Below are 17630 nucleotides of genomic sequence, written 5' to 3'. Positions count from 1 at the left end.
TGCACAACATTCCATCATATAATAAGATGACATCAGCATGATGAACAACATTCCATCATATAATAAGATGACATCAGAATGATGCACACCATTTCATCATATAATAAGATGACATCAGAATGATGCACAACATTCCATCATATAATAAGATGACATCAGAATGATGCACAACATTCCATCATATAATAAGATGACATCAGAATGATGCACAACATTCCATCATATAATAAGATGACATCAGCATGATGAACAACATTCCATCATATAATAAGATGACATCAGAATGATGCACACCATTCCATCATATAATAAGATGACATCAGAATGATGCACAACATTCCATCATATATTAAGATGTCATCAGAATGATGCACAACATTCCATCATATAATAAGATGTCATCAGAATGATGCACAACATTCCATCATATAATAAGATGACATCAGAATGATGCACAACATTCCATCATATAATAAGATGACATCAGAAGGATGCACAACATTCCAACATATAATAAGATGACAGCAGAATGATGCACAACATTCCATCATATAATAAGATGACATCAGAATGATGCACAACATTCCATCATATAATAAGATGTCATCAGAATGATGCACAACATTCCATCATATAATAAGATGACATCAGAATGATGCACAACATTCCATCATATAATAAGATGTCATCAGAATGATGCACAACATTCCATCATATAATAAGATGACATCAGAATGATGCACAACATTCCATCATATAATAAGATGTCATCAGAATGATGCACAACATTCCATCATATAATAAGATGACATCAGAATGATGCACAACATTCCATCATATAATAAGATGTCATCAGAATGATGCACAACATTCCATCAAATAATAAGATGACATCAGAATGATGCACAACATTCCATCATATAATAAGATGACATCAGAATGATGCACACCATTCCATCATATAATAAGATGTCATCAGAATGATGCACAACATTCCATCATATAATAAGATGACATCAGAATGATGCACAACATTCCATCATATAATAAGATGACATCAGAATGATGCACAACATTCCATCATATAATAAGATGTCATCAGAATGATGCACAACATTCCATCATATAATAAGATGTCATCAGAATGATGCACAACATTCCATCATATAATAAGATGTCATCAGAATAATGCACAACATTCCATCATATAATAAGATGACATCAGAAGGATGCACAACATTCCAACATATAATAAGATGACAGCAGAATGATGCACAACATTCCATCATATAATAAGATGACATCAGAATTATGCACAACATTCCATCATATAATAAGATGTCATCAGAATGATGCACAACATTCCATCATATAATAAGATGACATCAGAAGGATGCACAACATTCCATCATATAATAAGATGACATCAGAATGATGCACAACATTCCATCATATAATAAGATCACATCAGAATGATGCACAACATTCCATCATATAATAAGATGTCATCAGAATGATGCACAACATTCCATCATATAATAAGATGACATCAGAATGATGCACAACATTCCATCATATAATAAGATGACATCAGAATGATGCACAACATTCCAACATATAATGAGATGCCATTGGGATCAGGTGGTTACCCTGACAATTGCTCTCCTTAACTTTCTTTTCCAATTCCAGGGATCATGCCATTCGTTGTTCTGACCAATCGGCAGGATGCAAAGTCTGATGTTTTAAAGGAGTTAGAGGGGAAATTTCACAAAATGCACGTGGAACAGATCCACGCAATAGAAAATTACACCCGGTCAGATCACGTCGCCATTCGAAAGCAACATCTGGACATCCTGACATTTCTCTATTATGTTTTGCAAAACGTTGATTTTATTTTTTAGCATTTCTTTTAATTAATTCTGAATGACATGGAGATGTAAAGACATTGTGCCGGATATTCCATTTCCAGAATTCTAATGCCAGCCATACGAAAAAAAACAGCTTATTTTTTCCTGAAATAAATAAACAAAATAAAACAATAGCACAAAAAATTATTCATATATTCATTTAATGCAGCCTTTAATGGAACCTTATGCTGTAATTACAATCCTATCCCTGTAAATTGTCTGTTACAATGCAATGTTCCACGTTTCTACCTGTGACAGCACTATGCAGCCTTATATTAAGCAACTACACCGATGTTTAAACTGCAATTGGATAAATACTTGCAGAAACATAACATACAGGGATATCATGTATAATTAGTGGGCTAATAGCTGCTTGATCCAAGGAGACATCTGACTGCTATTTTGGGGTCAAGAAGGAATTTTTTCCTAGTTTGTTGCAAAATTGGAAGCACTTCAGGTTTTTTTTTGCCTTTTTTTAGATCAACAGCAAAAACATATGTGAGGAAGGCTGAACTTGATGGACGCAAGTCTCTTTTCAGCTATGTAACTATGTAACTATGTAACTATGTAACTATGTAACCGAGTAAATAAATCACTGGAATAGGTTTGTTAAAGAAAGGCATAGACCAGGGATCAGCAACCTGTGGCATACAGTCAAGGTGTCTTTCCAAGCCACTCTAGGATGCCAGAGGCTCCCAGTCAGACTTCAGATATCTGCTAGCGCTCACCGAGCAGTGATTGCAGGTGGTGAGGGACAATCCTCAGTTTACACATTGCAGCACTTAGAGAAAGTGATCTTAGGATGGTTCCTCCCAGCACCTGTGAACTAAAAACCACACGGGAGGAGTAGAGCAGCCCACAGCAGCTATTGCAGCTCCTTCCAGGTTAAGCCTCCCTCTCATACAAATAATACAAACAGCCCACACACAAACACACACACACACAGCCCCTCAAGCCACCTCCTAAATGCAGCCCCACACAGAGACACACCACCAGACACAATGTGGCAAAACATATCATACAGACACACAAGAACACAATCAGCTTCCATGCACAACCCACATTCATAGTTATCATACACAATACCACAAACTACTCATTAACATATATAATATAACAGCCCACATACGCATACATACAATGTAACAAAGCAACTGCAGCAGCCATAAATAACACATGCACAATACAGAAACATACACCTCAATTTAAAAAAAAAAAATAAGAATGGCACGCCAGGGGACTTCAAAATCTTGTTTTGGCACAGTGCTACGAAAAGGTTGCCCTGGCATAGACCATTATTGAGTGGTAAATGTACTTTATGTGTCTTCAAATTGTGAACCTTCATGGAAATCCCCCAAATTGACCCAAAATTACCATTCAGGCATTTACAAAATGTTATTGGGAATGATGCATAACATTCCATCATATAATAAGATGACATCAGAATGATGCACAACATTCCAACATATAATAAGATGACATCAGAATGATGCACAACATTCCATCATATAATAAGATGACATCAGAATGATGCACAACATTCCATCATATAATAAGATGTCATCAGAATGATGCACAACATTCCATCATATAATAAGATGTCATCAGAATGATGCACAACATTCCATCATATAATAAGATGACATCAGAATGATGCACAACATTCCATCATATAATAAGATGACATCAGAATGATGCACAACATTCCATCATATAATAAGATGACATCAGAATGATGCACAACATTCCATCATATAATAACATGACATCAGAATGATGCACAACATTCCATCATATAATAAGATGACATCAGAATGATGCACATCATTCCATCATATAATAAGATGACATCAGAATGATGCACAACATTCCATCATATAATAAGATGACATCAGAATGATGCACAACATTCCATCATATAATAAGATGACATCAGAATGATGCACACCATTCCATCATATAATAAGATGACATCAGAATGATGCACAACATTCCATCATATAATAAGATGACATCAGAATGATGCACAACATTCCATCATATAATAAGATGACATCAGAATGATGCACAACATTCCATCATATAATAAGATGACATCAGAATGATGCACAACATTCCATCATATAATAAGATGACATCAGAATGATGCACAACATTCCATCATATAATAAGATGACATCAGAATGATGCACAACATTCCATCATATAATAAGATGACATCAGAATGATGCACAACATTCCATCATATAATAAGATGACATCAGAATGATGCACAACATTCCATCATATAATAAGATGACATCAGAATGATGCACAACATTCCATCATATAATAAGATGACATCAGAATGATGCACAACATTCCATCATATAATAAGATGACATCAGAATGATGCACACCATTCCATCATATAATAAGATGACATCAGAATGATGCACACCATTCCATCATATAATAAGATGACATCAGAATGATGCACAACATTCCATCATATAATAAGATGACATCAGAATGATGCACAACATTCCATCATATAATAAGATGACATCAGAATGATGCACACCATTCCATCATATAATAAGATGACATCAGAATGATGCACACCATTCCATCATATAATAAGATGACATCAGAATGATGCACACCATTCCATCATATAATAAGATGACATCAGAATGATGCACACCATTCCATCATATAATAAGATGACATCAGAATGATGCACAACATTCCATCATATAATAAGATGACATCAGAATGATGCACAACATTCCATCATATAATAAGATGACATCAGAATGATGCACAACATTCCATCATATAATAAGATGACATCAGAATGATGCACAACATTCCATCATATAATAAGATGTCATCAGAATGATGCACAACATTCCATCATATAATAAGATGTCATCAGAATGATGCACAACATTCCATCATATAATAAGATGTCATCAGAATGATGCACAACATTCCATCATATAATAAGATGACATCAGAATGATGCACAACATTCCATCATATAATAAGATGACATCAGAATGATGCACAACATTCCATCATATAATAAGATGACATCAGAATGATGCACAACATTCCATCATATAATAAGATGTCATCAGAATGATGCACAACATTCCATCAAATAATAAGATGACATCAGAATGATGCACAACATTCCATCATATAATAAGATGACATCAGAATGATGCACACCATTCCATCATATAATAAGATGTCATCAGAATGATGCACAACATTCCATCATATAATAAGATGACATCAGAATGATGCACAACATTCCATCATATAATAAGATGACATCAGAATGATGCACAACATTCCATCATATAATAAGATGTCATCAGAATGATGCACAACATTCCATCATATAATAAGATGTCATCAGAATGATGCACAACATTCCATCATATAATAAGATGTCATCAGAATAATGCACAACATTCCATCATATAATAAGATGACATCAGAAGGATGCACAACATTCCAACATATAATAAGATGACAGCAGAATGATGCACAACATTCCATCATATAATAAGATGACATCAGAATTATGCACAACATTCCATCATATAATAAGATGTCATCAGAATGATGCACAACATTCCATCATATAATAAGATGACATCAGAAGGATGCACAACATTCCATCATATAATAAGATGACATCAGAATGATGCACAACATTCCATCATATAATAAGATGACATCAGAATGATGCACACCATTCCATCATATAATAAGATGACATCAGAATGATGCACAACATTCCATCATATAATAAGATGACATCAGAATGATGCACAACATTCCATCATATAATAAGATGTCATCAGAATGATGCACAACATTCCATGATATAATAAGATGACATCAGAATGATGCACAACATTCCATCATATAATAAGATGTCATCAGAATGATGCACAACATTCCAACATATAATAAGATGACATCAGAATGATGCACAACATTCCATCATATAATAAGATGACATCAGAATGATGCACAACATTCCATCATATAATAAGATGACATCAGAATGATGCACAACATTCCATCATATAATAAGATGTCATCAGAATGATGCACAACATTCCATCATATAATAAGATGTCATCAGAATGATGCACAACATTCCATCATATAATAAGATGACATCAGAATGATGCACAACATTCCATCATATAATGAGATGACATCAGAATGATGCACAACATTCCATCATATAATAAGATGACATCAGAATGATGCACAACATTCCATCATATAATAAGATGACATCAGAATGATGCACAACATTCCATCATATAATAAGATGTCATCAGAATAATGCACAACATTCCATCATATAATAAGATGTCATCAGAATGATGCACAACATTCCATCATATAATAAGATGACATCAGAATGATGCACAACATTCCATCATATAATAAGATGTCATCAGAATGATGCACAACATTCCATCATATAATAAGATGTCATCAGAATGATGCACAACATTCCATCATATAATAAGATGACATCAGAATGATGCACAACATTCCATCATATAATGAGATGACATCAGAATGATGCACAACATTCCATCATATAATAAGATGACAACAGAATGATGCACAACATTCCATCATATAATAAGATGACATCAGAATGATGCACAACATTCCATCATATAATAAGATGACATCAGAATAATGCACAACATTCCATCATATAATAAGATAACATCAGAATGATGCACAACATTCCATCATATAATAAGATGACAACAGAATGATGCACAACATTCCATCATATAATAAGATGACATCAGAATGATGCACAACATTCCATCATATAATAAGATGTCATCAGAATGATGCACAACATTCCATCATATAATAAGATGACATCAGAATGATGCACAACATTCCATCATATAATAAGATGACATCAGAATGATGCACAACATTCCATCATATAATAAGATGTCATCAGAATGATGCACAACATTCCATCATATAATAAGATGACATCAGAATGATGCACAACATTCCATCATATAATAAGATGACATCAGAATGATGCACAACATTCCATCATATAATAAGATGTCATCAGAATGATGCACACCATTCCATCATATAATAAGATGTCATCAGAATGATGCACAACATTCCATCATATAATAAGATGTCATCAGAATGATGCACAACATTCCATCATATAATAAGATGTCATCAGAATGATGCACAACATTCCATCATATAATAAGATGTCATCAGAATAATGCACAACATTCCATCATATAATAAGATGACATCAGAAGGATGCACAACATTCCAACATATAATAAGATGACAGCAGAATGATGCACAACATTCCATCATATAATAAGATGACATCAGAATTATGCACAACATTCCATCATATAATAAGATGTCATCAGAATGATGCACAACATTCCATCATATAATAAGATGACATCAGAAGGATGCACAACATTCCATCATATAATAAGATGACATCAGAATGATGCACAACATTCCATCATATAATAAGATCACATCAGAATGATGCACAACATTCCATCATATAATAAGATGTCATCAGAATGATGCACAACATTCCATCATATAATAAGATGACATCAGAATGATGCACAACATTCCATCATATAATAAGATGACATCAGAATGATGCACACCATTCCATCATATAATAAGATGACATCAGAATGATGCACAACATTCCATCATATAATAAGATGACATCAGAATGATGCACACCATTCCATCATATAATAAGATGACATCAGAATGATGCACAACATTCCATCATATAATAAGATGACATCAGAATGATGCACAACATTCCATCATATAATAAGATGTCATCAGAATGATGCACAACATTCCATCATATAATAAGATGACATCAGCATGATGAACAACATTCCATCATATAATAAGATGACATCAGAATGATGCACACCATTTCATCATATAATAAGATGTCATCAGAATTATGCACAACATTCCATCATATAATAAGATGTCATCAGAATGATGCACAACATTCCATCATATAATAAGATGACATCAGAAGGATGCACAACATTCCATCATATAATAAGATGACATCAGAATGATGCACAACATTCCATCATATAATAAGATCACATCAGAATGATGCACAACATTCCATCATATAATAAGATGTCATCAGAATGATGCACAACATTCCATCATATAATAAGATGACATCAGAATGATGCACAACATTCCATCATATAATAAGATGACATCAGAATGATGCACACCATTCCATCATATAATAAGATGACATCAGAATGATGCACAACATTCCATCATATAATAAGATGACATCAGAATGATGCACAACATTCCATCATATAATAAGATGTCATCAGAATGATGCACAACATTCCATCATATAATAAGATGACATCAGCATGATGAACAACATTCCATCATATAATAAGATGACATCAGAATGATGCACACCATTTCATCATATAATAAGATGACATCAGAATGATGCACAACATTCCATCATATAATAAGATGACATCAGAATGATGCACAACATTCCATCATATAATAAGATGACATCAGAATGATGCACAACATTCCATCATATAATAAGATGACATCAGAATGATGCACAACATTCCATCATATAATAAGATGACATCAGCATGATGAACAACATTCCATCATATAATAAGATGACATCAGAATGATGCACACCATTCCATCATATAATAAGATGACATCAGAATGATGCACAACATTCCATCATATATTAAGATGTCATCAGAATGATGCACAACATTCCATCATATAATAAGATGTCATCAGAATGATGCACAACATTCCATCATATAATAAGATGACATCAGAATGATGCACAACATTCCATCATATAATAAGATGACATCAGAAGGATGCACAACATTCCAACATATAATAAGATGACAGCAGAATGATGCACAACATTCCATCATATAATAAGATGACATCAGAATGATGCACAACATTCCATCATATAATAAGATGTCATCAGAATGATGCACAACATTCCATCATATAATAAGATGACATCAGAATGATGCACAACATTCCATCATATAATAAGATGTCATCAGAATGATGCACAACATTCCATCATATAATAAGATGACATCAGAATGATGCACAACATTCCATCATATAATAAGATGACATCAGAATGATGCACAACATTCCATCATATAATAAGATGACATCAGAATGATGCACAACATTCCATCATATAATAAGATGTCATCAGAATGATGCACAACATTCCATCAAATAATAAGATGACATCAGAATGATGCACAACATTCCATCATATAATAAGATGACATCAGAATGATGCACACCATTCCATCATATAATAAGATGTCATCAGAATGATGCACAACATTCCATCATATAATAAGATGACATCAGAATGATGCACAACATTCCATCATATAATAAGATGACATCAGAATGATGCACAACATTCCATCATATAATAAGATGTCATCAGAATGATGCACAACATTCCATCATATAATAAGATGTCATCAGAATGATGCACAACATTCCATCATATAATAAGATGTCATCAGAATAATGCACAACAGTCCATCATATAATAAGATGACATCAGAAGGATGCACAACATTCCAACATATAATAAGATGACAGCAGAATGATGCACAACATTCCATCATATAATAAGATGACATCAGAATTATGCACAACATTCCATCATATAATAAGATGTCATCAGAATGATGCACAACATTCCATCATATAATAAGATGACATCAGAAGGATGCACAACATTCCATCATATAATAAGATGACATCAGAATGATGCACAACATTCCATCATATAATAAGATCACATCAGAATGATGCACAACATTCCATCATATAATAAGATGTCATCAGAATGATGCACAACATTCCATCATATAATAAGATGACATCAGAATGATGCACAACATTCCATCATATAATAAGATGACATCAGAATGATGCACACCATTTCATCATATAATAAGATGACATCAGAATGATGCACAACATTCCATCATATAATAAGATGACATCAGAATGATGCACAACATTCCATCATATAATAAGATGACATCAGAATGATGCACAACATTCCATCATATAATAAGATGACATCAGAATGATGCACAACATTCCATCATATAATAAGATGACATCAGCATGATGAACAACATTCCATCATATAATAAGATGACATCAGAATGATGCACACCATTCCATCATATAATAAGATGACATCAGAATGATGCACAACATTCCATCATATATTAAGATGTCATCAGAATGATGCACAACATTCCATCATATAATAAGATGTCATCAGAATGATGCACAACATTCCATCATATAATAAGATGACATCAGAATGATGCACAACATTCCATCATATAATAAGATGACATCAGAAGGATGCACAACATTCCAACATATAATAAGATGACAGCAGAATGATGCACAACATTCCATCATATAATAAGATGACATCAGAATGATGCACAACATTCCATCATATAATAAGATGTCATCAGAATGATGCACAACATTCCATCATATAATAAGATGACATCAGAATGATGCACAACATTCCATCATATAATAAGATGTCATCAGAATGATGCACAACATTCCATCATATAATAAGATGACATCAGAATGATGCACAACATTCCATCATATAATAAGATGACATCAGAATGATGCACAACATTCCATCATATAATAAGATGACATCAGAATGATGCACAACATTCCATCATATAATAAGATGTCATCAGAATGATGCACAACATTCCATCAAATAATAAGATGACATCAGAATGATGCACAACATTCCATCATATAATAAGATGACATCAGAATGATGCACACCATTCCATCATATAATAAGATGTCATCAGAATGATACACAACATTCCATCATATAATAAGATGACATCAGAATGATGCACAACATTCCATCATATAATAAGATGACATCAGAATGATGCACAACATTCCATCATATAATAAGATGTCATCAGAATGATGCACAACATTCCATCATATAATAAGATGTCATCAGAATGATGCACAACATTCCATCATATAATAAGATGTCATCAGAATAATGCACAACATTCCATCATATAATAAGATGACATCAGAAGGATGCACAACATTCCAACATATAATAAGATGACAGCAGAATGATGCACAACATTCCATCATATAATAAGATGACATCAGAATTATGCACAACATTCCATCATATAATAAGATGTCATCAGAATGATGCACAACATTCCATCATATAATAAGATGACATCAGAAGGATGCACAACATTCCATCATATAATAAGATGACATCAGAATGATGCACAACATTCCATCATATAATAAGATCACATCAGAATGATGCACAACATTCCATCATATAATAAGATGTCATCAGAATGATGCACAACATTCCATCATATAATAAGATGACATCAGAATGATGCACAACATTCCATCATATAATAAGATGACATCAGAATGATGCACAACATTCCAACATATAATGAGATGCCATTGGGATCAGGTGGTTACCCTGACAATTGCTCTCCTTAACTTTCTTTTCCAATTCCAGGGATCATGCCATTCGTTGTTCTGACCAATCGGCAGGATGCAAAGTCTGATGTTTTAAAGGAGTTAGAGGGGAAATTTCACAAAATGCACGTGGAACAGATCCACGCAATAGAAAATTACACCCGGTCAGATCACGTCGCCATTCGAAAGCAACATCTGGACATCCTGACATTTCTCTATTATGTTTTGCAAAACGTTGATTTTATTTTTTAGCATTTCTTTTAATTAATTCTGAATGACATGGAGATGTAAAGACATTGTGCCGGATATTCCATTTCCAGAATTCTAATGCCAGCCATACGAAAAAAAACAGCTTATTTTTTCCTGAAATAAATAAACAAAATAAAACAATAGCACAAAAAATTATTCATATATTCATTTAATGCAGCCTTTAATGGAACCTTATGCTGTAATTACAATCCTATCCCTGTAAATTGTCTGTTACAATGCAATGTTCCACGTTTCTACCTGTGACAGCACTATGCAGCCTTATATTAAGCAACTACACCGATGTTTAAACTGCAATTGGATAAATACTTGCAGAAACATAACATACAGGGATATCATGTATAATTAGTGGGCTAATAGCTGCTTGATCCAAGGAGACATATGACTGCTATTTTGGGGTCAAGAAGGAATTTTTTCCTAGTTTGTTGCAAAATTGGAAGCACTTCAGGTTTTTTTTTGCCTTTTTTTAGATCAACAGCAAAAACATATGTGAGGAAGGCTGAACTTGATGGACGCAAGTCTCTTTTCAGCTATGTAACTATGTAACTATGTAACTATGTAACTATGTAACCGAGTAAATAAATCACTGGAATAGGTTTGTTAAAGAAAGGCATAGACCAGGGATCAGCAACCTGTGGCATACAGTCAAGGTGTCTTTCCAAGCCACTCTAGGATGCCAGAGGCTCCCAGTCAGACTTCAGATATCTGCTAGCGCTCACCGAGCAGTGATTGCAGGTGGTGAGGGACAATCCTCAGTTTACACATTGCAGCACTTAGAGAAAGTGATCTTAGGATGGTTCCTCCCAGCACCTGTGAACTAAAAACCACACGGGAGGAGTAGAGCAGCCCACAGCAGCTATTGCAGCTCCTTCCAGGTTAAGCCTCCCTCTCATACAAATAATACAAACAGCCCACACACAAACACACACACACACAGCCCCTCAAGCCACCTCCTAAATGCAGCCCCACACAGAGACACACCACCAGACACAATGTGGCAAAACATATCATACAGACACACAAGAACACAATCAGCTTCCATGCACAACCCACATTCATAGTTATCATACACAATACCACAAACTACTCATTAACATATATAATATAACAGCCCACATACGCATACATACAATGTAACAAAGCAACTGCAGCAGCCATAAATAACACATGCACAATACAGAAACATACACCTCAATTTAAAAAAAAAAAATAAGAATGGCACGCCAGGGGACTTCAAAATCTTGTTTTGGCACAGTGCTACGAAAAGGTTGCCCTGGCATAGACCATTATTGAGTGGTAAATGTACTTTATGTGTCTTCAAATTGTGAACCTTCATGGAAATCCCCCAAATTGACCCAAAATTACCATTCAGGCATTTACAAAATGTTATTGGGAATGATACATAACATTCCATCATATAATAAGATGACATCAGAATGATGCACAACATTCCAACATATAATAAGATGACATCAGAATGATGCACAACATTCCATCATATAATAAGATGACATCAGAATGATGCACAACATTCCATCATATAATAAGATGTCATCAGAATGATGCACAACATTCCATCATATAATAAGATGTCATCAGAATGATGCACAACATTCCATCATATAATAAGATGACATCAGAATGATGCACAACATTCCATCATATAATAAGATGACATCAGAATGATGCACAACATTCCATCATATAATAAGATGACATCAGAATGATGCACAACATTCCATCATATAATAAGATGACATCTGAATGATGCACAACATTCCATCATATAATAAGATGACATCAGAATGATGCACAACATTCCATCATATAATAAGATGACATCAGAATGATGCACAACATTCCATCATATAATAAGATGACATCAGAATGATGCACAACATTCCATCATATAATAAGATGACATCAGAATGATGCACACCATTCCATCATATAATAAGATGACATCAGAATGATGCACAACATTCCATCATATAATAAGATGACATCAGAATGATGCACAACATTCCATCATATAATAAGATGACATCAGAATGATGCACAACATTCCATCATATAATAAGATGACATCAGAATGATGCACAACATTCCATCATATAATAAGATGACATCAGAATGATGCACAACATTCCATCATATAATAAGATGACATCAGAATGATGCACAACATTCCATCATATAATAAGATGACATCAGAATGATGCACAACATTCCATCATATAATAAGATGACATCAGAATGATGCACAACATTCCATCATATAATAAGATGACATCAGAATGATGCACAACATTCCATCATATAATAAGATGACATCAGAATGATGCACAACATTCCATCATATAATAAGATGACATCAGAATGATGCACACCATTCCATCATATAATAAGATGACATCAGAATGATGCACACCATTCCATCATATAATAAGATGACATCAGAATGATGCACAACATTCCATCATATAATAAGATGACATCAGAATGATGCACAACATTCCATCATATAATAAGATGACATCAGAATGATGCACACCATTCCATCATATAATAAGATGACATCAGAATGATGCACACCATTCCATCATATAATAAGATGACATCAGAATGATGCACACCATTCCATCATATAATAAGATGACATCAGAATGATGCACAACATTCCATCATATAATAAGATGACATCAGAATGATGCACAACATTCCATCATATAATAAGATGACATCAGAATGATGCACAACATTCCATCATATAATAAGATGACATCAGAATGATGCACAACATTCCATCATATAATAAGATGACATCAGAATGATGCACAACATTCCATCATATAATAAGATGTCATCAGAATGATGCACAACATTCCATCATATAATAAGATGTCATCAGAATGATGCACAACATTCCATCATATAATAAGATGTCATCAGAATGATGCACAACATTCCATCATATAATAAGATGACATCAGAATGATGCACAACATTCCATCATATAATAAGATGACATCAGAATGATGCACAACATTCCATCATATAATAAGATGACATCAGAATGATGCACAACATTCCATCATATAATAAGATGTCATCAGAATGATGCACAACATTCCATCAAATAATAAGATGACATCAGAATGATGCACAACATTCCATCATATAATAAGATGACATCAGAATGATGCACACCATTCCATCATATAATAAGATGTCATCAGAATGATGCACAACATTCCATCATATAATAAGATGACATCAGAATGATGCACAACATTCCATCATATAATAAGATGACATCAGAATGATGCACAACATTCCATCATATAATAAGATGTCATCAGAATGATGCACAACATTCCATCATATAATAAGATGTCATCAGAATGATGCACAACATTCCATCATATAATAAGATGTCATCAGAATAATGCACAACATTCCATCATATAATAAGATGACATCAGAAGGATGCACAACATTCCAACATATAATAAGATGACAGCAGAATGATGCACAACATTCCATCATATAATAAGATGACATCAGAATTATGCACAACATTCCATCATATAATAAGATGTCATCAGAATGATGCACAACATTCCATCATATAATAAGATGACATCAGAAGGATGCACAACATTCCATCATATAATAAGATGACATCAGAATGATGCACAACATTCCATCATATAATAAGATGACATCAGAATGATGCACACCATTCCATCATATAATAAGATGACATCAGAATGATGCACAACATTCCATCATATAATAAGATGACATCAGAATGATGCACAACATTCCATCATATAATAAGATGTCATCAGAATGATGCACAACATTCCATCATATAATAAGATGACATCAGAATGATGCACAACATTCCATCATATAATAAGATGTCATCAGAATGATGCACAACATTCCAACATATAATAAGATGACATCAGAATGATGCACAACATTCCATCATATAATAAGATGACATCAGAATGATGCACAACATTCCATCATATAATAAGATGACATCAGAATGATGCACAACATTCCATCATATAATAAGATGTCATCAGAATGATGCACAACATTCCATCATATAATAAGATGTCATCAGAATGATGCACAACATTCCATCATATAATAAGATGACATCAGAATGATGCACAACATTCCATCATATAATGAGATGACATCAGAATGATGCACAACATTCCATCATATAATAAGATGACATCAGAATGATGCACAACATTCCATCATATAATAAGATGACATCAGAATGATGCACAACATTCCATCATATAATAAGATGTCATCAGAATAATGCACAACATTCCATCATATAATAAGATGTCATCAGAATGATGCACAACATTCCATCATATAATAAGATGACATCAGAATGATGCACAACATTCCATCATATAATAAGATGTCATCAGAATGATGCACAACATTCCATCATATAATAAGATGTCATCAGAATGATGCACAACATTCCATCATATAATAAGATGACATCAGAATGATGCACAACATTCCATCATATAATGAGATGACATCAGAATGATGCACAACATTCCATCATATAATAAGATGACAACAGAATGATGCACAACATTCCATCATATAATAAGATGACATCAGAATGATGCACAACATTCCATCATATAATAAGATGACATCAGAATAATGCACAACATTCCATCATATAATAAGATAACATCAGAATGATGCACAACATTCCATCATATAATAAGATGACAACAGAATGATGCACAACATTCCATCATATAATAAGATGACATCAGAAAGATGCACAACATTCCATCATATAATAAGATGTCATCAGAATGATGCACAACATTCCATCATATAATAAGATGACATCAGAATGATGCACAACATTCCATCATATAATAAGATGACATCAGAATGATGCACAACATTCCATCATATAATAAGATGTCATCAGAATGATGCACAACATTCCATCATATAATAAGATGACATCAGAATGATGCACAACATTCCATCATATAATAAGATGACATCAGAAGGATGCACAACATTCCAACATATAATACGATGACAGCAGAATGATGCACAACATTCCATCATATAATAAGATGACATCAGAATTATGCACAACATTCCATCATATAATAAGATGTCATCAGAATGATGCACAACATTCCATCATATAATAAGATGACATCAGAAGGATGCACAACATTCCATCATATAATAAGATGACATCAGAATGATGCACAACATTCCATCATATAATAAGATCACATCAGAATGATGCACAACATTCCATCATATAATAAGATGTCATCAGAATGATGCACAACATTCCATCATATAATAAGATGACATCAGAATGATGCACAACATTCCATCATATAATAAGATGACATCAGAATGATGCACACCATTCCATCATATAATAAGATGACATCAGAATGATGCACAACATTCCATCATATAATAAGATGACATCAGAATGATGCACACCATTCCATCATATAATAAGATGACATCAGAATGATGCACAACATTCCATCATATAATAAGATGACATCAGAATGATGCACAACATTCCATCATATAATAAGATGTCATCAGAATGATGCACAACATTCCATCATATAATAAGATGACATCAGCATGATGAACAACATTCCATCATATAATAAGATGACATCAGAATGATGCACACCATTT

At 33.4% G+C, this 17630-nt stretch overlaps 1 protein-coding gene across 1 annotated transcript in view; it reads left to right on the top strand.

Annotated features, from left to right (window-relative positions):
- The window catches only part of LOC134572089 (guanylate-binding protein 3-like), a 33435-nt gene extending 31453 nt beyond the window's left edge, over positions 1-1982 (top strand). Inside the window, exon 13 of the mRNA XM_063430901.1 lies at positions 1690-1982. Within this exon, the coding sequence (XP_063286971.1) occupies positions 1690-1901 (212 nt within the window). The 3' untranslated portion in view covers positions 1902-1982. The remainder of the gene's footprint in view (positions 1-1689) is intronic.
- The last annotated feature ends 15648 nt before the right edge of the window (positions 1983-17630 follow it).

The sequence above is a fragment of the Pelobates fuscus genome, chromosome 8, assembly GCF_036172605.1.
Source record: "Pelobates fuscus isolate aPelFus1 chromosome 8, aPelFus1.pri, whole genome shotgun sequence".
NCBI lineage: Eukaryota > Metazoa > Chordata > Amphibia > Anura > Pelobatidae > Pelobates > Pelobates fuscus.
This window is presented reverse-complemented; position numbering and strand designations above follow the sequence as displayed.